The 25,848-nt window shown below is 40.2% G+C and overlaps 1 protein-coding gene across 1 annotated transcript in view; it reads left to right on the top strand.

Moving 5' to 3' along the window:
* The window catches only part of KMT2C (lysine methyltransferase 2C), a 197,057-nt gene that overhangs the window by 154,660 nt on the left and 16,549 nt on the right, over positions 1 to 25,848 (top strand). Inside the window, 17 exon segments of the mRNA XM_030478642.1 lie at positions 715 to 819; positions 2,873 to 3,010; positions 3,184 to 3,216; positions 3,299 to 3,418; positions 5,526 to 5,664; positions 5,895 to 6,109; positions 6,225 to 6,298; positions 8,806 to 8,988; positions 9,632 to 11,503; positions 12,601 to 12,926; positions 13,770 to 14,848; positions 14,851 to 15,591; positions 16,895 to 17,006; positions 17,891 to 17,969; positions 18,095 to 18,158; positions 20,337 to 20,569; positions 23,609 to 25,306. Coding sequence (XP_030334502.1) covers positions 715 to 819; positions 2,873 to 3,010; positions 3,184 to 3,216; positions 3,299 to 3,418; positions 5,526 to 5,664; positions 5,895 to 6,109; positions 6,225 to 6,298; positions 8,806 to 8,988; positions 9,632 to 11,503; positions 12,601 to 12,926; positions 13,770 to 14,848; positions 14,851 to 15,591; positions 16,895 to 17,006; positions 17,891 to 17,969; positions 18,095 to 18,158; positions 20,337 to 20,569; positions 23,609 to 25,306 — 7,211 coding nt within the window.

Genomic DNA, 25,848 nt, shown 5'->3' with positions numbered 1-25,848 from the left:
GACAGAGCCTTGGACCACGTGGTTTAGGGCAAGGTGTCCCTGCCCATGGCAGGGGGGTTGGAACTAGATGATCTTAAGGTCCTTTCCAACCCTAACTATTCTGTGATTCTGTGACATTTCTACCTCTGGCTGTTCTCGCTTCTTCAGAATTTCTTCTGATCTTAAAAATAGCATCTCCAATTTCCATTTATTTAATACTGCTTCTTACTCTTAGATTTTACTTCCCTATTAGGGTGTAGTAACTGGTTGCTCTGAAGTCTTAAGAAAGATAGTGGTGGTAAGAGAAGTAACTGATCACTTTCTTTTTTCTGTTCTTTTTTTTTAATGAAACCTATTTGTTGGGTTTTACATTCATAGGCCTTTGTGTCTTAGAGGTTGCAAGTTCTTACTAGATCTTAGGGGTTTTTTTCCCATAAAATCATCCAGTCTTTCATCCACATAACTGATTACATTAATCACTTTCACTGTATTGGAAAAAGTACTCAACAGCATAAGCATGTGAAGATGGTTACAGTCCTGGGAGGGGGTGCTAGTCAGCACAGTCTGTCACCCCAGAGTGACTTGCAGTACAAATTACACAAGTTATACATGCTATAGAAGACCCTTGTAGCCTGGTAAATCTGTGTTTGAGTTTATGGCTTGAGCTATAGTACATCACCAGAGTCATGTATAAATGCCACAACTAGTTGATTTTATTTATTGCATCTTATACAGGTAGCACCGATGATCCTTTAGCTGATCTTTCTGAGGTCTTAAATACTGATGATGATATTCTTGGAATACTTTCTGATGATTTGGTAAAGTCTGGAGATCATTCAGGTATGTATGTTTATAAGGTCTCTCTGGTATTTGTGTTCCTTTTTTTCCCTTTTTGTTATGGATGTATTTGTTGTGTTGTATCTATAGGTTATGTTGTAGGTGATTTCATATACAGTTTTCATACCTTAAGAATACTTTGGTTTGAGATGATTTTGTTGCCTTCTACCAAAAAAAAAATCCCCAACCTTTCAGCATTTTATTTTACTTGGCTCTTTGCTTTGCTGCTTAAGAGAGAATAAAATGTAGCTGCCGTTGTCATACCTGCATAGCTTTTTTCAGCATGCAGCTTTTTCTTTACTTTTTTTTTTTTGTTTTCGTGTTATAATCATCCATTTTATCTGGTTTGGGTCCTGTAGGTCTTGATTTATGCACTTTCCAGGTTGAGAACTCACCCTCCCCATTTGGTAAGAAACTAAACAATGGATGATCCATGGTTAGAAGTAGTTATCTTTCTTAGTGGTCTTAGCTGAAAGAACTGCATGTGTAGAAACTAGTATTCCTTTACTGTGTCACTAATTCATGCTTTCATTTTCCACTCTTCTTGTGGTGTGTGAGTCTAACACGACCTATAAACTCTGCACTTTGCGTTGAAGAGTACTGTATAAAGTTTTTATTTTCAGCTTTTAAAAATCTTCCTGAGTTTTTGTGTTTCATGATACAAAACCATGCATTTTCTTGCTGCCACTGTACTATTATTTCTAGTACTCGTGTGTAGTTTTAATCATAGCGGTACCTTTTGTAAATAAAAAGCATTTTAACAATGTGAATATATTAAAGCATGATTAAGCAGTAAGCATCAATCTTTATTTCCACTGGATGATGATTCATCACTTTATATAAAACACAGGTTAACAATAAGTGGAACAGCATGTTTCAGTGTTTAAATTTGTTTTTATTTGGTATCTAACACAGAAATATATTTTATATGCTGAAGTGTGTAGTTGGTTTTTTTTCCGAAGATCTTTCTTGTTTGAGTGATTTATTGGCTTATAAAGGATGTTGCGAAGTCTATGTAGTAAGTTATGTTTTCTCAGTACCAACAAATCACTCTGTCTGATGTAACCCAGAATATTCAGTAGTTGTTTTTTAAACAGAAACTGCTATAACTTGTTTTATATTGACCACACTTCAACAGCACTGCAGTAGATATTTAATCATAAAGTCATCATAGAATGGTTTAGGTTGGAAGGCACCTTAAAGATCATCTAGTTCCAACCCCCTGCCATGGGTAGAGACACCTTCCACTAGACCAGGTTGCTCCAAGCCCCGTCCAACCTGGCCTTGAACACTGCCAGGGATGGGGCAGCCACAGCTTCTCGGGGCAACTTATCCCAGTACCTTAGCACCGTTGTAGCGAAGAACATCTTCCTTATATCTCATCTACATCTACCCTCTTTCAGTTTAAAGCCATTCCCCCTTGTCCTTTCCCTACCTGCCCCTGTAAAAAGTCCTTTCCAAATTTCTTGTAGGCACTGGAAGTGCTTTAGACACTGGAAGCTGCTCTTAAGGTCTCACTGGAGCCTTCTCTTCTCCAGGCTGAACAAGCCTGACTCTCTTTGCCTGTCCTCATATGTAGTATTATGTAATTTATGTAATTTTATAATGTGAAATGTAATATTCAGGTAATTAATGTAATGTTATAAGAAAAATTGGAATGAACCTTAACTACATGAGGATGAACCATATTCACCACTGGTGTGATTGTTTTTAAAATGTGAAAAATAGCTATATTGGAACTATATACTTAAAACTATGCAATCAAAAACATGCTGTACCTAAACTCAGTAGTCTTATTTCCCATTCTTCCAGTCGTATTCTATTCAATTAATATTAGAGTATTCAATTAAACAATAGAGTAAGCTGGAGGTAAATAGCAGGTGGTTTTGTTTGATTTTTCTTATGAATGTCTTATTTTGTCTTGCCTTTCAAATCTTAGAAAGTCTTGGTTTAGTTGATAGCTCAGCTCTAAGAAGAAAGAAGAGTTTTATGCTCTTTATTCTATACCAATAAATTTTACTATTTATGTCTAACTGAACATTCTTTCCTCCTCCAGCTGGATTGGATATCGGTCCCATCTCTGATGATCCTTCTTCTCTGCCTCAGCCAAATGTCAACCAGAGTTCACGGCCATTGAGTGAAGAACAGCTGGATGGAATCCTCAGTCCAGAACTAGACAAAATGGTCACAGATGGTAATTTTTTTGCCCTTGATCTTTGTCTTCTAGAAAATGTTAGTAAAAATCTTCTCTTTTTTTCTCAAATTACTTATCTATGTAATGTAACATAGCTATTTAGACTTGGTTGCAGAATTAATTTTATTGCACCTTTTGATGATTCCTCATTCTGTTGTGTTTATTTTGTCCAGGTGCTATTCTTGGCAAACTGTACAAAATCCCAGGTATGTGTTCTAATCTTAGTTGACTTTCATAGAATACAGTTTGTAAACAATGCCAGCCAGCTCATGCACAGTGTTTTTGCAGAGCTAGGAGGAAAGGATGTTGAAGATTTGTTCACAGCTGTGTTAAGTCCAGCAACCACGCAGCCAGCTCCTTTGCCACAGCCTCCACCTCCACCACAGCTTATGTCTTTGCACAGTCAAGGTGTGTTCCTTTGTTACTTTTAAAAAAGCAGCCTGGTCAGGATAGTTGTGTATCTTTCAAATATCGATGTGAAAGTAGGATGTGCCTTACTTTCTGCTATTTTAAACTTCTGGAATGCCATTGTTAATTCATGAAACATGATTCTAAAACTGTTCTGAAGGGGGTATGTGATTAAAATGCACATAAATGTTGCTAATAGAAAAGGACATTTATTTTAGATTTTCCTGATGTATTAGGGCTTTTATTTTAGCTGACACTTCTAATAGTTTTGAAATTTGTCTGTGATAGGGCATGTGTCCTCTTCTGGCTTTACTCTTTAATTGCTTGTGAGTACCTCCTCAAGGGCAAGGCAAGAGTATGTATAACAATGAGTTACTGAGTCTTAATTTCCTTAAGAATTCTGTTTGGCATATTAGCCAGTCCTACCCAAATAACAGAAAGAAGGCTGAGTAATTTTGAAATGTATCTGGGAGATTATAATTTATTTTCTGTGTTACTACTAAAATTATCCTGGGTTAATACAGGATATTCTTGTTCTTACATTGACAGCAAGGGGCAGGTTGATGATTTTACTGTTACCAGTAGAAATTTATTTATTTTTTTTATTTAGCAGTATGTATGAGCAGAATTAAATGCACTCTTGTCTCATCAGACATCACCTCTAGAGGGTTTTCCCTGAGCTCACATGCCAATTCTGTTATACTGGTACTACAGAAAAGTCGTATGCAGATTGATTTCACCAGTGAATTAATCATAAGAGGAAAAAAGATTGATTTCCTAGTTGGATGAATTTCCATATAAAGGAAAGACTTCAAAAGTCTTAGAAAGGAGAGAGTTTAAAGCAAATAATGAGGTGATTTAAAACAAAAGATAATATAGCTATCATTGCCTATTTCCCAGTTACTTGAGTACTTGAAGATAAGTTCAGCATTTGAGCTCTGCAGGATTGTTTAACTTCTCCCCATGGGTACTGCCACAATTACAAAGTTTTAGATTTATAATTTGGTTCAGTTACAGTGTAATGATCCACATGTTTCTGTGAGATAAATGCCTCAGTAATGGGGAAGCTTGCATCAAGTTTCAGCAATTTCAGATAAACTTAATACTCTCTTCTCATAAAGACATGTGATCCTACAGTGCAAACCCCACGCCTGACTCTCCATGCTGTTTGCCATACCTTCACAGTTACTGTATACTATTTAGTAGCTATAATAAAGCACATTCTCTTACATTTTGAGTTACTTTCATCCAAACTGTACTTGCTGCATAGTGTATGTAACCTACAGATCAGAAGGCAGTCTCCTCAAGCATGAGATAACGATGCAGTGTCATCCTGCAGATGCATCTACCTCCTGAGCTACGTCTATGCTTGTAAGAAAATACTGGGTCAACAGTTACAATGACACTTAGGTGACAGAGATTCAAAGGCCAGTGTTAATTCTATGTAGGAACATCTGCAAATACCATCTTCTGGAATGACTCTGCCTATGCCACATTTGTAATATTGTAATCAAATTAATAAAATTTTCTGCCTTTGTACTGCTAGCCTAGACATTTAATTAGAAAATGCTGGTACTTATTTGACTACATTTATCTGTTTCATTGGTTACAAATTAGGGAGTTTGTAGCTAATGAGGATTACTTTGGTACACTGCTGAGAAGTCTCAGAAGAGGAGATGTTTAATTCAGGTGCCTAATGATAATTCTGCAAGGACTGAAACCAAGTTTCTCCATGCTTGCTGCTTGGATCTGCATATAACAAATACGACAGACGTTAGCCTTTAAGAATATACCTCCGTATTAAGTGCAGTTTCATAGCATGGCCTGCTGCAAAAGTTTTGGGATCCATTTAAAAAAAGCAGATTTTCCAGACAAGAGAAAAAAATCTGTACAGGGATGTGATACAGTAGAAAAGAATCCCTTAAACTTATAGGGAAGTAATGTAAACTGATATTTAAAATCTTTTCCAAAATATAAGGTCAGTATGATTTTAAAGCAATGATTTTCTTTTTCATTAGATGAGACGTCATTTCCCCACTGAAAACTTCCATCTCTGCCTTAGAAATAGTCACTGTTTAAAACAGTAATTTAAACTTCTTCTTTCCAGGAGAGAATGCGTTTCCAAGAGTGCCTCTGATGAATGGTCTGATTGGGCCTAACCCTCATCTTCCTCATACAGCTTTGGCTGCTGGAGGTGGACTGGGCACTTTCTCTCCCATTACACAGCAACCATATACTGATACCAGGTAGGTCAAGTTGGGAAATAAAAAACATCTCTTGTTTAGCTTTTATCACTTGGCGGGGGTGTGGTGTTATTAACACTGTGGTATTATTAGTATTTAACTACATAAACTTCTGTATTCTTTCAGCCTGTTCGCTACTGAAATAACAAACAGAACAAGTACTTTGCTAACTGGTTGTTTTTATATTGAGAGCAACCTGTATGTAAAACAAAACCCTTTTTTTGATTTGTCAGGGATAAGAATCCAGCATTCAATCCAATGGTGAGTGATCCGAACAGCTCATGGGCACCATCTGCTCCACCTTTGGAAGGTGAAGGCGATACAATGTCCAATGCTCAAAGAAGCACCCTGAAGTGGGAAAAAGAAGAAGCTTTGGGTGAAATGGCAACAGTAGCACCTGTTCTCTATACAAATATCAACTTCCCTAACCTGAAGGAAGAATTCCCAGGTGAGTATTTATGGAATAAAGTTAAATATTTTGTAGCAATATATGTATCTTGATGTGAAAGAATGTAAAATAGACTTATCAAAGCCTTGTGGATTAACACATTTTGTGGTTGCAGACTGGGCTACAAGAGTGAAGCAGATTGCTAAACTGTGGAGGAAAGCAAGCTCACAGGAGAGGGCTCCATATGTGGTAAGAACAGTTACGCCTGCATTCACATACATCCAGCAAATGTGCATTTCATTTATAAAGTTTTCATTTGTGGGTTTGTTGGTTTGGGTTTGTTGGTTTTTTTTAAATAAATGTAAGTTTTAGGGTTAGTGAAAGTTCACTTACTCCAAGAATGCCTTTGTAATTTAACTTCTAACTGAATGCTTCGACCTGTGTTCTTTGCTTTATAGACCTGGAATAAACTATATTAGTATTGTGTAACCTAAAGACATGAGCTGGGACAAGAACATTTGTGGTTCCCACTGCCTCTTTCCTACATTTCGTTCATGCCTCCAATCTTACTTGTTCTGTCTTTTTCTGCACAGGATCTCACCAGTTTCTTCAGAAGGATAATAACAAACCATTATGTGGCTTTCCTCTCTTTAATCATCCCCTCTCACTAGTCTTTGTTTTCTACCCCATTAGAGTTGCTGAAGTCTTTCACCTGTTGAATTAACCACTCCAGAAGCATCAGTGCTCACATCCCTACTTTCCTCATTTTATTTCTACTCCTGTATTCTTGCCTTACTGTTCCCCTTCACTACTCACTCTCTTCTACTGCTTTGCGGTGGAAACTCTTGATAGCTCCCATGTTGTAGGGAATGTACAGGACTCCATTTCTAGCACCAGAAGCATTCACCTTCACATCTGAGTCAAGTATTTGTAGTAGCTATTGGGAGTTATGTGGTCATTGATTCCATTCTGTAGAACTTGTACCATTCAAAGGGCGACCCTTATCCTTTGTTGAAATTTCTTGTCGAAGCCTGTCCACATCTGAATCTCAGAACCTATGTTATGGCTGGATACATTTGCTAACAATGGCTGGGAAGGTCAAAAAGACTTTTCTTAATTTCCTGTCACATCTCCATTCCTGATTCTCATCTTTTCTTTGTTTCTTTGCAACAGCAGTTGGATGATAATTCTCACTTTGTATGTTTCTGTGGATTTCACAGGGTTATGCTTTCAGTCTCTTAGCCTCTCCCACTACTAATAGTCCCATTAGTAAGAAAATTTGATTTCCATACATGTTGATGACTCAAAGCTTAATATTAACATCATCTCCTACTGTCCAAATCAAAAAAATCCCCTTATCTCTCTGATAACTTTTAGAGGATAAATTGTTACCCCAACCTCAGTGTGGGAAGTGCAGTTCTTTATCTTTCTGAATCCCTTCATACTTGAAAGAATAATTCTCTGTTGTCTTCTCTTTATCACTGAGGAACTGTCATCATTCTGCTTTTATTTCAGGCCTGTAACTTCAACACTTTTGGACCTCTATGTCATCTTGTCCATGCTATATTTAATCTTGGTGATTCCTTCTATGTAGTATTTGTAAGATACGATCCACATACATGGGTGGATTTTTATCCAGGCAATTACCATTTTACAGTTATTCCTATTACTGATTTTTTTTTTCTTTTTTCATTGTTCTCAACATATGCAGTCCTGTTCCCCTGATGGATATCCAAAAAGCAGCTGCTATAATTATTTCCTTCATGTTCAGGAGGAGGGTGTATGCGAGTGCACACACATGAGTATTTACATAGCAAGAACAGTTCCTTCCTCACTGAAGTGTACTCTTGCATTCAGCTGTTGCTAGTGTTCCTGGCATTGTGCATGCAAGAAACTGCTGTGGTACCTCTCCTGAGGGACTTACACTCTGTGGGGATACGTAAAGGCCACCTTAGAAATTAAATTCAGAAGAGCGTTAGTAAATTTTCATTATAGTCGTTTTACTAACCTTGGTATGCACAATCCCCTCACTTACAGGGGAAAATGACACTAATTTTTCTGCTGCTGTGACACTGGTGCTGTCATCCATGTCTCTGTTTCATTGTTGGAAGGGAAGGATTAAAGCCTTTTCTGCTAGGCAACCCCTACTTGACAACTGCAAATAAAATTGTGAAAAAGATGATGTGAGGGTTTGATTCAGAAAAGGAATCACATCCTAGATCGCTGGTAAAACAGACTCTTTGAAACTTCCATTAGATGCTATAAAGTGTCAGTATGGCTATAAAATGCCTCATTGAAGAGGAATTGCTGTTCTTCTAGCCAATTTTTCCTGATCCATAAGCCCATATCCTGTGTTTATACCACTAACTTAACACAGACTGAGATCTATAGAGGCCATTTAATGGAGCAGACTGTATTTTTCTTGTCGTTGAAGTTCTCCACATTATTGGCCTTTATTGATCCAAGCATCACCTGCTGTGCTCATGTTTTAAGATTGCAGACCACACCAGTATGTGATTTGAAATGTAAACTGGTGGGATTCATGCTTTCTTGGTACAGCACAGTACCTGAAGCAGACACTGCTAGCGTATAGAAAACATCTACTGCTAATAATTTGTTATTTCTTTCCATGTGTGTTAAACACAGAATTTCTGTAGAGATTAAGTGTTTTCAGATTTGAATTCCTTATAAAGTGCATAATTTAGTGTTGCAGAAGAAAATAAGGCTAACTACTCTTTTTTTTAATCTTTTTCCAGCAAAAAGCCAGAGATAATAGAGCTGCTTTGCGCATCAATAAAGTACAGATGTCGAATGACTCCATGAAGAGGCAGCAGCAACAGGATAGCATTGATCCTAGCTCACGCATTGACTCCGACCTCTTTAAAGACCCATTAAAACAGAGGGAATCGGAACATGAGCAGGAATGGAAATTCAGACAGGTGCGTTGCATTGAGACTGTTTTGTTACGTTTCTTCCAGCATTTTATTGCATTTTTGGAATCTGTTGTAATAAAATCAATTTTAATCTTTCTTTGTACAAGAGTATAAAGCTAGCCATTCTGCCTAGGAAGAAAATAGATACTATCACAAGAGAAGCTGCTTGTAAGTGTTAGAAAACCTTATTTTAAAACTTTGACTCTTTGATCTTACGTATTATGGAAATAGGTTATTCTTTCACTGTATGGAGTAGTTTGGGTTTATATACCCTATATTGAAGTAACCTCGTCTTGCAGACTGCTACTTCAGATTGAGCTGGTTGTCTCTTAGAGCTCATTTGCGTCACACCAGTGCTGCATCTGTCAGTAACCTTTCACCTTCAGAGTGTAAGGTTGGAAAGTAGTGCTGCTTTTTAGGCAACCTGGGAAATGCTTCCTCCCAGGCAATCAAGGTGCATGTCAAAGTAGTTGAACTTTGCAAATAGCTAGATCCTCTGCTCCCATTGCATTTGAAATTTGCAATTTACAGTTGCTTATAATTGATCTTTGATGCGTCCTGAAGTTTTAATTACAGATTCAGTCAACAGAAAGATTTTGTATATCCTGGACTTAAAAATCTAACCTTTCTCCTCATAATTTTAAAACAGCAAATGAGGCAAAAAAGCAAGCAGCAAGCCAAAATAGAAGCCACGCAGAAGCTTGAGCAAGTGAAAAATGAGCAGCAGCAACAGCAGCAGCAACAGCAGCAGCAGCAGTTTGGTTCACAACAGCTTCTGAACCAGTCTGGCTCAGACACACCTAGCAGTGGGATCCAGAGCCCCTTAACACCACAGACTGGCAATGGAAGTATGTCTCCTGCACAACAGACATTCCATAAGGATCTATTTACAAAGCAGCAGCTACCTGCTACACCTACGTCAGCGTCCTCAGATGATGTGTTCCTAAAACCACAAGCCCCACCCCCTACTCCAACCCGAATCTCAGTACATGATTCACTGTCTCAGTCTCAGACTCCTCAGACATCCTCACAGCAGATGTTTTCTCCAGGTTCCACAAACACAAGACCTCCTTCTCCAATGGATCCATATGCTAAAATGGTGGGAACACCTAGACCAGCACCCATTAATCAAAACTTTGTTAGAAGAAATACCATTGCACCATTAGATACCATTGCACCACAGTCATCCATATCTAGGCCCATTCAGGTAACTGAACCATCAGGAAGCAGGCCTTCACCAGTCAGGGATTCATCTCCAAGTACCAGTGATCCCTATGCAAAGCCACCAGACACACCCAGGCCTGTCATGGCATCAGAGCAGTTCTCCAAACCATTGGGTGTCCCAAGATCACCCATAGTTACAGAACAGTCGGGGAAGGTTCCTTTAGCAGCTGGAAGCAGTGATCCATTTACTAAGCCAGCTCCTAGGACCGATACGTTTCAGAGGCAGAGAGTAACTCCTGCCGATGCGTATGCACGGCCGCCGTTGACTCCTACTCTTACTCCTGTTGATGGTAGCCCTGGACCTTTTAAAACCCCTATGCGCCCACCTCAGTCCCCGCAAGATCCTTATGCATCAATGCCGACTACACCAAGGCGTGTTGCTGTTGATCCTTATGAAAGGCCAGCGTTGACACCAAGGCCAGTGGATAACTTCTCCCATAATCAGCCTAATGATCCATACAGCCAACCTCCCCTTACTCCCCATCCTGCAATAAAGGACACTTTTGCCCATCCACCCCGGATAGTGCGACAACAGAGTGATTCTTTCCCTCAGTCTGGACCCATTTCAAGGCCAGCTTCTCAGGACCCTTACTCCCAGCCTCCAGGTACTCCTCGACCAGTTGCTGATCCTTATGCCCAACCTCCAGGAACTCCTCGGCCTACCACAGTTGATCCATATATGCAGCAACCACCAACACCAAGACCTGCTCAGCCAGCGGATTTATTTGCTCAGTCTCCAGCAAATCAGAGACATTCTGATCCATACGCCCAACCTCCTGGAACACCAAGGCCAGTTCTCAATGATCCGTATTCTCAGCAACCAGCAACTCCAAGGCCAGGGATTCCAGAGAGTTTTAACAGACCTGCAATGACAAGACCAGGACTAATGCCAAATAGAGATCCTTTCCTGCAGACACCACAGAACAGGTTCCAGGGCACTTTTGTCAGGCCATCAGATCCATGTTCTCAAACTCCCAGACCTGCAGGACCTGCAATAACAGATTCATTTAGCCATGGTCCAGCTGCTGCAGCACGTGACCCATACGATCAACCACCAATGACTCCAAGACCTCAGCCAGAATCTTTTGGAACTGGCCAGCTGGCCCATGATGCTGCAGAACAGCCACGGCCTGGATCTGAGGGCACCTTCAGTGCATCTGGAAATTCTCCAATGACTTCTCAAGGACAACAATTTCCCAAAGTTTCACAAGTTCCTGGCCCAGCACCAACCACAGGAGTAACAGATACACAGAATACCATGAATATGTCTCAAGCAGATACTGAGAAGTTAAGACAGGTGGGAATAATATTTAATACTGATGGTATTAGAATTTCGTAAGTCGAAGAATTTCCCTCGTTTTTGTTAATACTTGAAGTTTCTTGCAATTAAACATAACTATATAATGTAGAATTATCTTCATTCACGTAGTATGTTAATTTAGTCCTCCTGGATAGAACCCCAGTACGGAGAATATAGAAATGTCAGTAATTGTTAAGTAGTTTGGACAAGATCCAAAAAGGAAGCAAAGGCTGTCTTTGAAGCTGCTGAAGATGTAGGTGATTGGTCTGTAATAGCTCTTTTATAGCGTGAGGAAAAAAATATACCTTGAAAAGACAGTTAATTCTGTCCTGTAATAGTTGAGATATAGAACTGATTGTCCGTGGCTTATTCACTGGCTGAGGGGGGGGGGGGGGGGGGAGAACTGATTGTCCGTGGCTTATTCACTGGCTGAGAAAGGGAGTATCAGCAAAGGTCTCGAACTAGACATCTAACTTTTCAGTTGGCTGACAGGGAGGTGAATCCTTCCATTGGTCACTCTTCTTCTTGAGGCATATTCAATCCAGGATTTTGTCAGGAAATGTTTGGCCAACAGCTCTTGCTGAGACACAGAATTACATTCAACTTGTGGAAAGCTGCTCAGTCTTTTGTTTGGAAAGAGCAATGGGAAGTGGAGTTAGTGAAAAAATTGATAGTATTTATCATATGATAATCATATCAGAGTGAATTCTGCAGCTTTGGTGTAAACCTTTTGCTGGATTTTCCTCAGTGAATTTCAGGTCACCTTTCTCCCTCAGAATGCATGTGGTAAATTTCATGTGTTAAAAGGGCCTGCATAGCTGGAATAGAAAAAGGAAAAGAGAGTTGCTTATGTGTTAGTTGGTAAAATTGGTTCATGCTTTAACAAGAGGTCTGGAGATTTAACTTGCATTACCGGCATCTTGTAGTGTTTGTTCACTCTTCTAATTTCTGAGGTGATTATGGCAGTTTATGATATTTCTCTGTAGTGATTGAAGAATTTCTTTTCTTCAAAAGGCTTAACCCAGTGGAGTGTAACACTTCCAAATACGTGAATTGCCCTGTCAAGCACAATGATTATTATATTTTTTTAACAGCGCCAGAAGTTACGTGAAATTATTCTGCAGCAGCAACAGCAGAAGAAGAATGCGGTTCGGCAGGAAAAAGCCTTGCAGGATGCAGCAGCTCCTACCCATGCAGCTCCTCTTCAGCATTGGCAGCAAGACAACTTAAATCAAATGTTTAACCGCCCTCCTCCTCCATATCCTGGGAATATTAGGTCCTCTGTTGTCCCTCCAAGTGGGCCAAGGTTCACTGTGTACCCAAAAGACCAGCGTGGCCCATTTCCTGCTGATGGGCAGTTCAACAGACCCCAGTTCCCAGGCGATATGAATGCCATGGGGATGAGGCCTCATGGTCTCAGGTAAGCTCTTTGATCTCTTAAACCTAAGATATTACAGGGTAGTTCTGCATTTACAGAAATTACTAGATAAAGGGTTGGTGGGTTTTTTTGATGAAGAATCATCTGTGTTGTCTACAGTAGCTGGTAATCTTCCTGAAGGCAGTATGTACAGTGAGTTTTCCTTAAGCTTCTGTTACTTTAGAATGTGTGTTTTATACTAACACTGTTCTACACTGTCTTTTATTGGGAATATACCAGAAATAAAAATGGAGAAACTGCAATACTTGTGAGAGTTATGCGACCTGAAAGATCTTGTGGCCCATGGTTTGGGGGCATTTGTTTTTTTCCTAAGTGAAAGGTGATGTCTTAATAATGAATAAATGTAATATTCTTGTTTTCATTTATAATGAGTATGTAATTAAATGTCAGCTTCTGTCACTGACACTTTTACGGTGAATGCTATGATGCAAAATGAATACCAGTATCAACATACATTGTCATCTCAGGAGTAATTATTTTCAATATTTTGGATTTATTTCAGTAATTTCTAAATCTACACAACAATATTTTTTACACTGAGTTGCATTAACATGTGGTTTATTTACTAACGTAGTTCTTTCAGTTTTCTATCCATTATTATTATTGGAACCGAAAACAGGTTGTTTATTAAACATAATTAAAGCAATTACTTCATTGTAGTCATAAAGCTCATTTAAATGTAAGCATAATTAGTCAAAATATTTATTTAAATATCTTAATGAATGCATTATGTAAAGCATTTTGGTGAGTAGTTACTTAGTCAAATATGCCAGACTAGACGGTCCTGAGAAAAAATTGCTATCTATCTTTCATACTTTATTTTAGATATGGGTTTCCGGGAGGTGGCCATGGACCACCATCAGGTCAAGAACGTTTCCTCGGTCCTCAGCAGCCAATGCAACGCCCTGGAGTTCCCCCACAGCTGAGAAGATCTCTGTCTATTGATATGCCTCGGCCAGTGAACAATCCACAAATAAATAATACACCTGGGATCTCTCAACATTTTCCTCCCCAGGGAATACCAGTTCAGCAGCACAACATACTGGGTCAGGCATTTATCGAGTTACGTCACAGAGCTCCTGATGGGAGGCCAAGGCTGCCTTTTAATCCTTCTGCTGCAAATGTTATGGATGCAGCAGCACAACATCAGCGACACGCAGGGTTTATACCCAGGCAGGAGTTTCCGGGCCCCAGACAGGCAGAACCACTGAGGCATAATTCTCAAGGTATACCTAACCAGTTGCAGATGTCTACAAGTTTGGAGCATATGTCACAATCCCAGCAGGATCAAATCAATCCTGACAACTCACCTGCACTTGTAATTCGTTCTCTAAGTCATCCGCCAGTTGCTGATGCGTTCCCGGGTCCATCTTTGTCTACAGCTGCACCAGGTGATGAATCTGCAAATTTACAGATACCCAACCAGCCAAGTGATGGACTAGAAGAAAAGCTTGATCCTGATGATCCTGCTGTAAAAGATTTGGATGTGAAAGACCTTGATGGGGTTGAAGTGAAGGATTTAGATGATGAGGATCTGGAAAATTTGAATCTAGACACAGAGGATGGGAAAGGAGATGAACTGGACACTTTAGACAATTTGGAAACCAATGATCCTCACCTCGATGATCTTCTGAGGTCTGGGGAATTTGATATAATTGCATACACAGACCCAGACCTTGATGTGGGGGATAAGAAAGGAATGTTTAATGAAGAACTAGATCTTAGTGTCCCCATTGATGACAAACTAGATATCCAGGGCAAGACAGAAGAACCCAAACAGAAAGAACAAGGTGATAAGACTGTTTCTCCTCCTGAGACCCAGTCTCCACAGAAAAAATCTGCTACAGAAAATGAAATTAAAACAGAAGTACTTTCCCCAAACACTCAGGAGGAAAAGAAGAATGAAATGAAAAAAGTGAGGGAAATGCTGAATCCACAAGTACTCAACAGCCTGCTGAAGAGGAGCTAAAGGACGGAGAAAAGGCTCCTGCACAGCCTGCTAACCCGGAATTCCCTGACAAAACCACTGCGGTTTCTAGTCAAGAAACAACTGTGCCTAGTCCGGATGCTCAGGGATCTGCACCTCTGCCTGTTCAAGGAGCAGTAAGTTCCTGCAGTATTTCTGGGTCCACACCAGTCCTCTCAAGTTTGCTATCTAATGAAAACTCAGATAATGCTGAAGCAAGGACTCTAGGCTCTCCATCTCAATCTTTGCCAACGCCACAAATGAATCATGCATCAGGTATTCCACAAACACTAATGACACCTGGTGGACAGATCTTGGAAAACACTTTAAATTCAAATTTCACCATGGTTCCACGAATGAACCATAATTTTTCTCAAGGGTCACCAAATCCAGGATTTATTCAGGGTCAGTCATCTAATCATAACTTTGGGACAGGGCCAGCATCTAATCAAACTGTGGCTGTAACAAACCGTCCTGGTCCTAGTGGCATAACTGGTCCCCAACAGATAATGCTCCCTCAACCATTGGCTCAGCAACAAAATCGAGAAAGGCCACTACTCCTAGAGGAACAGCCACTTCTTCTGCAGGACCTTTTGGATCAGGAAAGACAGGAGCAGCAGCAGCAACGACAGATGCAAGCCATGATTCGCCAGCGTTCAGAGCCATTTTTCCCCAATATTGGTATGTGGGTGATCTATTTGTCTGTGATCTTGTTAGTTTTTTAATAATACAACAATATATAGTTAATCCATAGCATTGAAAGAAGCAGGTAGATATGTGGAGCTTGAAGTTGGCACAACAAAAAACAACCTACCAAGAAGGTACAATGGGAGAATGGAAATCGAGCATGTAGGTGGAATTCTGAACTCTGTGGCAAGGCTCCTGTTGACATTATCAGGATCAGGGTGACTCTGCATCACTGCCAAATTTTATGACATCAGCTTTATCGCATACTGTCTTTATACTTCAGGTTCTCGTATGTGATATGGAGTAAATGCACCCTTTGTAAACAAATTATCAAGTGCAGTGGTACATATTTTGTTATTTGATCTATCAGTCTTCTGTTTATGGTTGTTCTATTACATTTTTTTGCAGCAGATAGCATGTCTGGAGGAAAGAAATCATTGAAAGCTGTATTACTAACTCACAATCTAAGCAAGGCCTGGAAACATCACAAATAATTCTTCATAACCATTTAAGCAATTTCCTGTTTAATATAACATAGCAGTTTGAGCATTCAGATCAAGACTATCACTATAATTTAGTAGTTATTAATGAAATAGGAAATTTTGAGAAATGTCTTAGCTATAACTATGCTGACCATCAAGGCCGTTTGTTCAAAAGACAAATTTAACCTACCCCCTAAGTCACAGTTCCATGTTTGCAGTTCTGTGGCCACCCCAGGTGGCTAAGATGACCTTCAGAGGTTCCCCCCAACCTTAGCCATTCTGTACTCCAGTTTATACTGCTCTCTGTGAGGCACCCAACAGGAGAAACAGCAAAAAAGCAGAGCTCGCCATGCTTATGATCTTTTCAGATGCTGTATGTATCTTTTTGCCTGTAGTGCCAGGGTACTTACAGAGCAACTAAACACTTTTCTTAGTAGATTAGTGGTGGTCTGTCAGTTTTGCCAACAGAAACGACTCTTCTTCCTGATTCTTAAACCTATAAGTAGAATTTATTAATCAGTTGGGTCATAGGCCACATTTCATATAGAGCCCTTCTTAGACTAATGTGCTTTTCTTTGTATGCTGTAGCTGAAAACAAGGACAGTTGCTGCTGGAGTAGTTTTCCTTAGAGGATATATGAAGCTACATACTAATGATGAATTTCAAAGTGGAGAGGACAAGTAATGTGAAATAGTAATGCAGTTATGTTGTTTTACTGATGACTTATTCATGAACTAGATCTAAACAAGTCAGTTCCAGTTAATGACTTGTAATGTTCAGCTGTGTAATTCACTTTTACTGTTTTTCTTTTATAGACTTTGATGCAATTACTGATCCTATAATGAAAGCAAAAATGGTAGCTCTTAAGGGGATCAATAAAGTCATGGCGCAGAGTAACATGGGCATGCCACCAATGGTTATGAACAGGTAGGTAACACGTGATACCGTTCTTTAGGGCTACAAAATGTAAAAGGAAGTGATAGAGCTAGGGGAAACTGTGTGCAGGAAATGAAAACATTTTGAAGTGGAAAAGAACTTTTTGTCATGTACTTCATAGTCATTGCTAATACGAAATTATCTCCTAAGAATAAAACCAGTGTGGCAGTAGAAACTGTAAAAAGTATTAAAATGCCTCAGACTTGTCTTGAAGGACAAAAGGAGCTGTGAACTGTCCAGACTTCACCGTGACTACCTTTACCTTAGGTGGGGGGTCTATGAACCAGAAAGGATCTGCACCTTTTCTTTTTATGTGGCCCTTAAAACTGTGTGTTTTCTCCTTCTTAGCATTTTCTTATGATAGTATGTGGCTTACCAGAGGTGTACATTTAACCAACTCTAGTTGACTGTTGGCCAGGTTGGATGGGGCTTTGAGCAACCTAGCCTAGTAGAAGGTGTCCCTGCCCATGGCAGGGGAATTGGAACTGGATGATCTTTAAGGTCCCTTCCAACTCTTAACTACTCTCTGATTCTATGGCTGTGCTGATGACCATGATGTCTAAACCATTAAATCTTATACACATACAGATTTTGTGTGTATTCATCTTCACTCTTTCAGCACAGTACATCATATTTACCTCATTTGTCTGAAAAGTGTAAAATGCTGTAGTTTCAACAAAGGGCAAAGTATTGTAGCATCAAATGAGAATTAATATTCTCCAGATGTTGAAAAAGTTTGGTACAGAAGTTGAAGCAAATATCTATAAAATATTTGGATGCTTTGTGTAAGTTCAGTGTTATAGAAAAGGTATCTCCCCTAAAATACCTTCCAGTTTTAAAAGTTTTAATTTCATATTCTGCTTATCTATCTATAGGTTTCCCTTCATGGGTCAGCCAGTTCCAGGGGCTCAGACCAGTGAAGGCCAAAATCATATGCAGCAGGCAATTACACAGGTAATACAACTTGATAAGGGGTTTAAACAGAATAGTTTAATAATAATAACTAGTTTGGGGGGGGGAGGGGGGTTATTGAATCATGATTTAATATCCTTGTCTGTATGTTCTACTGAAATTTCTAGGATGGAAGTTTGACACCTCAGATGTCTAGACCTAATCCTCCCAATTTTGGTCCTGGTTTTGTCAGTAAGTACAGATTTTATAATTTATTGTATGTTGGTGTTTGATTCTAGAGTTCTGTTTTCTTTAAAATAGAATATCCATAAATGGATCCTGTCTCTCAAAAAGTCATCCTTCTAAAACTGAAGCATTTCATCTTTACAATACTAACTAAAAAAGGGGTGCGTAGTAAATGCTGTTAATGTTTTTTATGGAAGCTGTCCTCAAAGAAACACCATAAGGAAAGAGGGAAACAGAACAAACAGAAAATTAACATTATTTAGATTTGTGCATGAATACTGACCTGTTAACTGACAGACTGCTATGTCAAAAATGTGGTCTTGGGCTGTGTTGTAATATTCTGAGGTCAGTGAGAACAACAGTCTATATTGATGAGGGTTTTTGTGTGTTTCAGAAGCAAAAAGTTTTGTGCAGCATCATTGTCATTTTGACAAATACAAATAAAAGCTTTCCAGGTATTAGTTAAGCAAGACTAGCTGCGAACCACATTTTTTGAGATCAGAAATATACAGCACTAGTATTTTGTGTTCTTGTTTCTGGTTACCCTAGATCAGTTGTAAATCCTAGTCTCTACGATGAGAAAGATTTATTAGCAGAGTTTAAACTGAGCATATGTTGGGAGAGGAAGACCACGCGTAAAAAAGTGTTTCAAGTAAACACCTTTGCCTTTTCCAGAAACTGGAGTAGCAGCACTGAGTATACCATAAGGAACTTTTGCAATATCATGTGTGCAATTTTGCAATTATTTTTGTGTGGCCCTTAAAACAGTATATTTTGTCCTTCTTACCACATACTTCAGTGTTTTATGATAATACGTGGCTTACCAGAGGTGTACATTTACCCAAGTCTAATTGACTGTTGGCCAGGTTGGACGGGGCTTTGAGCAACCTGGTCTAGTGGAAGATGTCCCTGCCCATGGCAGGGGGGTTGGAACTGGATGATCTTTGAAACTTGACATGGCGCTCAGCGGTGGTCTCATTCTGGTTGGGGTGGTGGTTCTGAGCACTTGAGAAAAGCTGTAGTAGTTACTCTTATCTGGAACTTGTTAATATTTCAGTACTTTCATTCGCACTTTCATGTTGCTCCCATCTGCAGTTACTCTCTGTCGTTTCCACTCAGTTGTCCCTTCAGGTTATGTGATCAGTTATGCAGAATTTATCACAGAAAGAATGGGCACCCCTTAAGACTGAATTGATTTATTTGAGCCATTAGAGTCAATGGCTGTCACTGCCACACAGACTGTTAAAGTAGAAAGTGGTAGGGTCTAGAGCACAAGGAGGACATGGTTATGTTGAAATCCTACTGTCATGTAGGTGTCTTTATTAAACAAACTTCCTTTATAAGGAAGATCATGTGGTATTTCTGGCTGTCCAGCTCATTGCCGCAATGAGATCAGGAGACAAATGATATCACCACCAAACCTTCACTCTTGCCTTCTGCGCTTAGCGCAGATCAAGTTTTATCAGACATGATTGTTTTGCCTCGAGAAAAACATCTGAGAGTAATGGACTGCTCATAGCAGATGAGCATTTCTCATTTGTAAAAAGAGTAATGTCTCACAGTCTAAATGAGAGTGCATTGTTTGTGGGTAGGAAAGGGCACTGGTGCTGAAGGCCCTGACACAAAGTTATTTTTACAAAGACAGTATCTTTCTTTCTTTTCACAAATACTTGATGAATGTTTCTAGGTTTTTTTTCTTATAAGTAGTTATAAACATAGATTTTATATGTACAAAAATGTTCTGCAAACAGTAGGATTAATGAGGCTGTTTCCTATAAATTTGTGTCCTTACTCCCTAATCTCTTTCCCTCTACCTGAGTGCTGCCAGAGGTCTTTCACGTCCCCTCTTCTGTGGGAGAGCAGGGTACTGCCAGGTTCTGTAGCTGCTTTCAAAGCTACGTTTGCTCACTGGCTAGCAAGTACACATTTACTGGCTAGACAGCAGGCTGGTGTGTCTTGAAATTAAGGGGCTCTGTTAAAACTGCTTTCTCTCAATAAATGCAGTAATTTGGTTCTCTGTCTCCTTTACTCATGTCACTCCAAGAACTTAATATCTCTTGAGATAGCAAACCCTCTGTCAAATCTGGCTGAACTTGACCAATGGTTTCTTAAAATAAGGGGGGGAAACTTTATCTCTGAAAAGTAGAATGAGATCATGTCATACTTAATTTCTCTTCTCTCTAGATGATTCACAAAGAAAGCAGTATGAGGAATGGCTGCAAGAAACACAACAACTCCTTCAAATGCAACAGAAGTACCTTGAGGAGCAAATTGGAGCACACAGAAAATCAAAAAAGGCACTCTCAGCAAAACAGCGTACAGCCAAGAAAGCTGGCCGTGAGTTCCCAGAAGAAGATGCAGAACAGCTTAAACATGTTACTGAGCAGCAAAGTATGGTCCAGAAACAGCTAGAACAGGTAAGCATCTGCAATCCAAACTGATCACCTTAACACTAGCTGTCATACTGGTAGGACTGTTTCCTTTAAGTCTTCTAAAAAGCAAGTTGAAATGCTTGAATACAGTGGAGCTTATTTAAAGGGAGCCACTCCCTATCATGTTTTGTCTGTGTAACAGCATTACTCTGGGTTGTGGATGACACTGGAATTGTAGGAGAATATGCTGTGGCAAGCATTATGACAAAAAACTGTCTTCATAGTTTGGGAAGAGGGGACATTGCTTGGCAAAATGACCTGCAGCAGAGTTCCTGGCACCATGAAAAGCATAAATGAAAGATTCAAAGGAAAGTCTAGCATGCGGGGCTTGGTTTCAGGCTTGAATGAACCTCATAACTCAAGTCTTTGTCGGGTGTCCTTACATAATCAGAACCTCTTGGTTATACTCCAGTTAAATGTTACTGTTTGAAAATCTCTTTTCATAGTATCTTTAATGTTAGTCTAGTTTTATGATCTGTCTAGTTCCTAGATGCTGATCATCAGTGTGTGTTACCTGTTATTGTATCATGGAATAATACAGGTCAAAGGGATATCGGGGGATCATCTAGTCTCCTGATCAAAGCAGAACTAGATTCATGGTTAAATCAGGTTGCTCAGCCGGCACCTTGTCAGTCAAGTCTCCAAGGGTAGAGATTTCCTAGCCTCTCTGGGCCCCCTTCCAATGTGTAACCACTTGCACTGGGTTTTGTTTTACTTCCTTTATATTCAGTTAGAATTTCACTTGCTGCATCTTGTGATTATAGTGACATTGAAGCTAAACCTGTGATAGCTTTGATAAATCTATGCTTTGGCCAACTGCACTGAATGCTGTGTTCCTCAAGACATTGTTTATAAATTATCTAACATGATTGTCAGAATCAGCTAGACCTCCTGAACGTGAAAATACTTTAGAATTATTAATACAAGGTTAAAAATTGGCAGCAAGCTGCTTGGAATGAAGTCCTAAGTGATATCTGACCCTTGAATTCTTTCTCCTGTGTTGCTTCAAGACAAAGGGTGCACTGAGTAGAATATTACTTGGCTCGTCTTTTCACTGTGTGGAAGAGGGATGGAGCAGATAAATCATGTCTGCATAATTTCTTTCATTTTCTTTTTTTTTTTCCCCTTCCACAATGAATTACAAGTAGAATAAATGCAAAAAAAAAAAAATCATTTTAACCAGTCTTTATCATATATGTCAGTCTGGTCTTACTGGAGTTGAAGTAACAGCTGCTAATCATGACATTGCTGGCAGATTCATTTAGTGCCCCAGGATTAAGGTTCTTTGGTTTTCCATTTTTAAATTGAAGTTTCATATACTTCTGGTAAATACCCTCCACTCCCCTTCAGCCGCTGGTTTAAACCAGTCATCCACATCGTAAGCAGCGCTTTGTTACATACCTAGCAGGAGCTTAAAGTTTTATTGAAGGATATTTTTAAGGGCCTCCTATTTGAAGCAATTCACCACTCTTCTAGATCAGATCAAGTAATTTTTCTGTAATCAAGCTTCTGTTAGTTTTTGAAAAGAGCAGAGTCTCTATATACAGAGAAAAGAGCTCTCAAATCCCTGTGAACTGCTGGTCCTGGACACAGGCGCAGAGAAACTGGAGCTGACTATGTAACACAAGCTTATGTCTGACAGGGTTATTAGCCCAGGCACAGAGCTGTGCAGGCACTACCATATTGTCTCTGGGGCCAGGGCAGCTTAAGTGCTTTGGTGTGGCACTGTGCCTGTGCTAATAAGCTCTGCCTTGTTCTCCTGTGGACTGTTAAAATACCAGGTTGATATGCGCAAGTCGGCTCAGTCCAGCTGGGTGTAGTTGGTGCTGGTCCTATGAGATCCCAACTAATTCCAAGTACAGTCACGTGGCTGATCTGCCGCTGCAGGTCTTGGGAGCGTGTAGTGGTTTGGATGCCTCATTCCATAGGCATACAGAGCCAGCACAGGTTTGGTGCTCTATATCCATGGAGAAGTCCTGGAGCACTGGACTGTGCAGTGCAGATCCATCCAGATGGTGGCTTTATGCAGTGCCACTGTTTATCTGGTAGAGTCAGTGCCAAGCCAGAGCTCATAAATTATCTTGGACCTGAGATTACTGTGTAAATATCCTTTGGGGTACATCTGTCCTGATTTTTGGAGTGTGTCCTGTGATATCTCTGTTATCCTGAGCTTTCTGGCTTGTCCCTTGCCCCAGATAAAGGAGAGTGTTATCAAACATTTTTAATTCTGTTATCACTTTTTCTACCATTACAAACAGCAAATGGAAGTTGTGGAAGTCATAACCTAATGAATAGAAGCGAGAGAGACATTTTCCGTAATGTATGTATCAGTGGATTACAAGTCCTTGTATTTTTTCAGAGGGCAGTGTAGTCAGGTGTCTGCTGTGTTTCTGAAATGCTCTTTCTTGTCTGATTGACACTGTCATATACTTCCCTGGGCTTCTGCCTGCCTTAAAAATAAACCACTAGGTTTAATGTTTAATGTCCAAGTTGAGTTTATTTGCATCTTAAAATAGAAAATTTTCAAGCAGCAGTTGCCGTTTTCATCTGCTGTGTGATGTTTGAGGGCCTGCCTGTGAATAAATGGGAATCTACCTCACTGTTTTCCGGCAAACCTTTCCTTTCCAATTACGTCCTTTAAAATTTTTTGCTGATCTGTGAAGATCATCTATCTCACTGTTCCCTTCTTTATGTCTGTTCCCAACTGTTATCCTGTGCATGGATTATAAGATCTATAGGACACGGATTACTTTTGGTTTAGGTTTGTATATTCTCTTGCCCAGCGTAGTCTTGGTTTGTAATTAGAACTTGGAGGCACTGTTATTTTTTCAAAACTTTTGGGATGGATGGTATTTCTAATGAAACAATAGCTATTTAGCCTTAAAAAGGGAGAGAAAATAAGACTGTGTTGAAATGCTATTTTTGCCTGAGGTTCATTGCTGAAATTATAATGGTGAGTTACATGTTTTATGCTACTTACAGTCAATACATGCCAGAGATGAATTATGGCTTTTTAATTTTCAGATTCGAAAGCAGCAGAAAGAGCATGCAGAACTGATTGAGGAATATCGAATCAAGCAGCAACAGCAGCAGCAGCAGTGTGGAATGGCGCCCCATGCTATAATGCCAGGCGTCCAGGCTCAGCCACCAATGGTTCCAGGAGGAACATCACCAGCAATGAATCAGCAGAACTTCCCCGTGGTGGCACAACAGCTCCAACATCAGCAACATACAGTGGTAATCCCTGGGCAATCCACCCCAAACAGAATGCCAAATTTATCTGGATGGCAGTCTGCAAATGCCCCTGCAAGTCACATGTCCATGAATCCAGCAAGGATGCAGCCTCCAATGACACCATTGCCAATTACGCCTAGTACACCAGCTCCTGTGCCTGGTCCAAATGCAACTGCACAGTCAGGGCCACCACCAAGGGTGGAGTTTGAGGACAATAATCCTTTTAGTGAAAGCTTTCAGGAGCGGGAAAGGAAGGAACGTTTACGGGAGCAACAGGAGCGGCAGCGCATTCAGCTTATGCAAGAGGTAGATCGACAGAGGGCTTTACAGCAGCGCATGGAACTAGAACAGCACAGTATGATAGGGTCTGAATTAAATAACAAAACATCCTTATCTCAGATACCTTTCTTTAATTCTGATCTACCTTGTGATTTCATACAAACTCCGCGACCTCTTCAGCAATCTCCACAGCATCAACAGCAGCAAATGGGACAAATTCTGCAGCAGGGTTCCGTGACCTCGCCTCCTGCCACAAATTTCATGCAAAGCAGTGAGCGAAGGCCAGTGGGATCTACAGCCTTTGGACCCGACACATCTGCTGTTCCAGGGGGAACCCCTAATTTCCATAATGTAAAACAAACTCATGGGAATCTCCCTGGGGCTACCTTTATGCAGAACCAAGTCAGGCCTCCGTTTGCTTCTGCTGTACCTTCATCTACAGTACTCGGTAGTGGTGCCCCATGTGGTTCGGACACTAGTGTGCCCCAGGCAACAAATTTCCCTGGATCAAGCCAGTCTCTCATACAACTGTATTCTGACATAATCCCTGAAGAGAAAGGAAAAAAGAAAAGGACACGAAAAAAGAAAAAGGACGATGACACTGAGTCAATAAAAGCCCCGTCAACTCCACATTCAGATATAACTGCACCATCAACTCCAACCATTTCTGATTCTACCTCCACCCCCACAGTGAACACCGCCAATGAACTTTCCCGTCATCAAGATGAACAAGAGTCAGTGGAGTTAACGGGCCCATCAACATCAAATACAGGAGAGAGCCAGGCCTCTCCAGAGCTGGAATGTAAGCTCCCCAGCAGCAGTCTGCCACAGAAACAGCCGAGTGTAAATACAGAGACTGAAAAGGCTAAAACAGATACACCTACCAGCATGCAAGAGGTTAAACTAGAAAAGGCAGAAACTGATCAGTGCTTGGGTCAAGCTGAGCCTAAACCTGAAGATCCAAACAGTATTAAGGTGGAAGAAGATAAGGTCACATCACAGCCTGTCTCTTCGGCTCAGAGTCCAGCACAACCAGCCAGCGTTCCAGCAGCAAAAGGGGAGTCAGGGAACGAATTGCTGAAACACCTGCTTAAAAATAAGAAGTCCTCATCTCTTCTAAATCAGAAATCGGAGAGCAGCGGCCGAACAGAAGAGGAGGCTTCTGGGGATAAGAAGCTAACAGAGAAGCCAAATCCAGCTGAAGGAATGGTGAGCCTGTTACTGGTTGTGTTCTGCAGTGGCCACAGTCAAAGGCTAGTTTGTGCTTTACCATAAGCATTTGTGAAAAGGTGGGGAGATAACCTACCTGCACAAAGATGTAATAAACAGCTTTCAGGAATTTCTTGCTTCCCTTCCTGCCTTTTCTGCATGCGTAAATCATCTGTGTTGCAAAAAGAACACATTTTAACATGACTTTGTAGATCAATATATCAGAAATTATTAAAACAGAAAAAAGTTCCCAGTTTTTCTATAGATAATCTTCTTAAATAATGCCATTTCCTAATATTTACCAAGATTTTGGCAAGATTTTAGAGTATGATTCCATCAACTGCTGTATGTTTCTGAACAGTATACGGATGTCTGTATGCTGCTTGCTTCTGTGACTCCAGCTTAGCCATGTACAGGGTGAACGGTGCACCTCTGCAGAGGCACAGGGCTGGGCTTCACACCCCTTCATCTGCACCATTTGGAGTGTTTGGTGAATGAACCAATTCCAAGCTCTGTTTTTCCATGTGAAAATCATATACTGT

The sequence above is a fragment of the Strigops habroptila genome, chromosome 1, assembly GCF_004027225.2.
Source record: "Strigops habroptila isolate Jane chromosome 1, bStrHab1.2.pri, whole genome shotgun sequence".
Lineage (NCBI taxonomy): Eukaryota > Metazoa > Chordata > Aves > Psittaciformes > Psittacidae > Strigops > Strigops habroptila.
The sequence above is the reverse complement of the archived record's forward strand: the minus strand, read 5'-3'. Positions and strand labels throughout refer to the sequence as shown.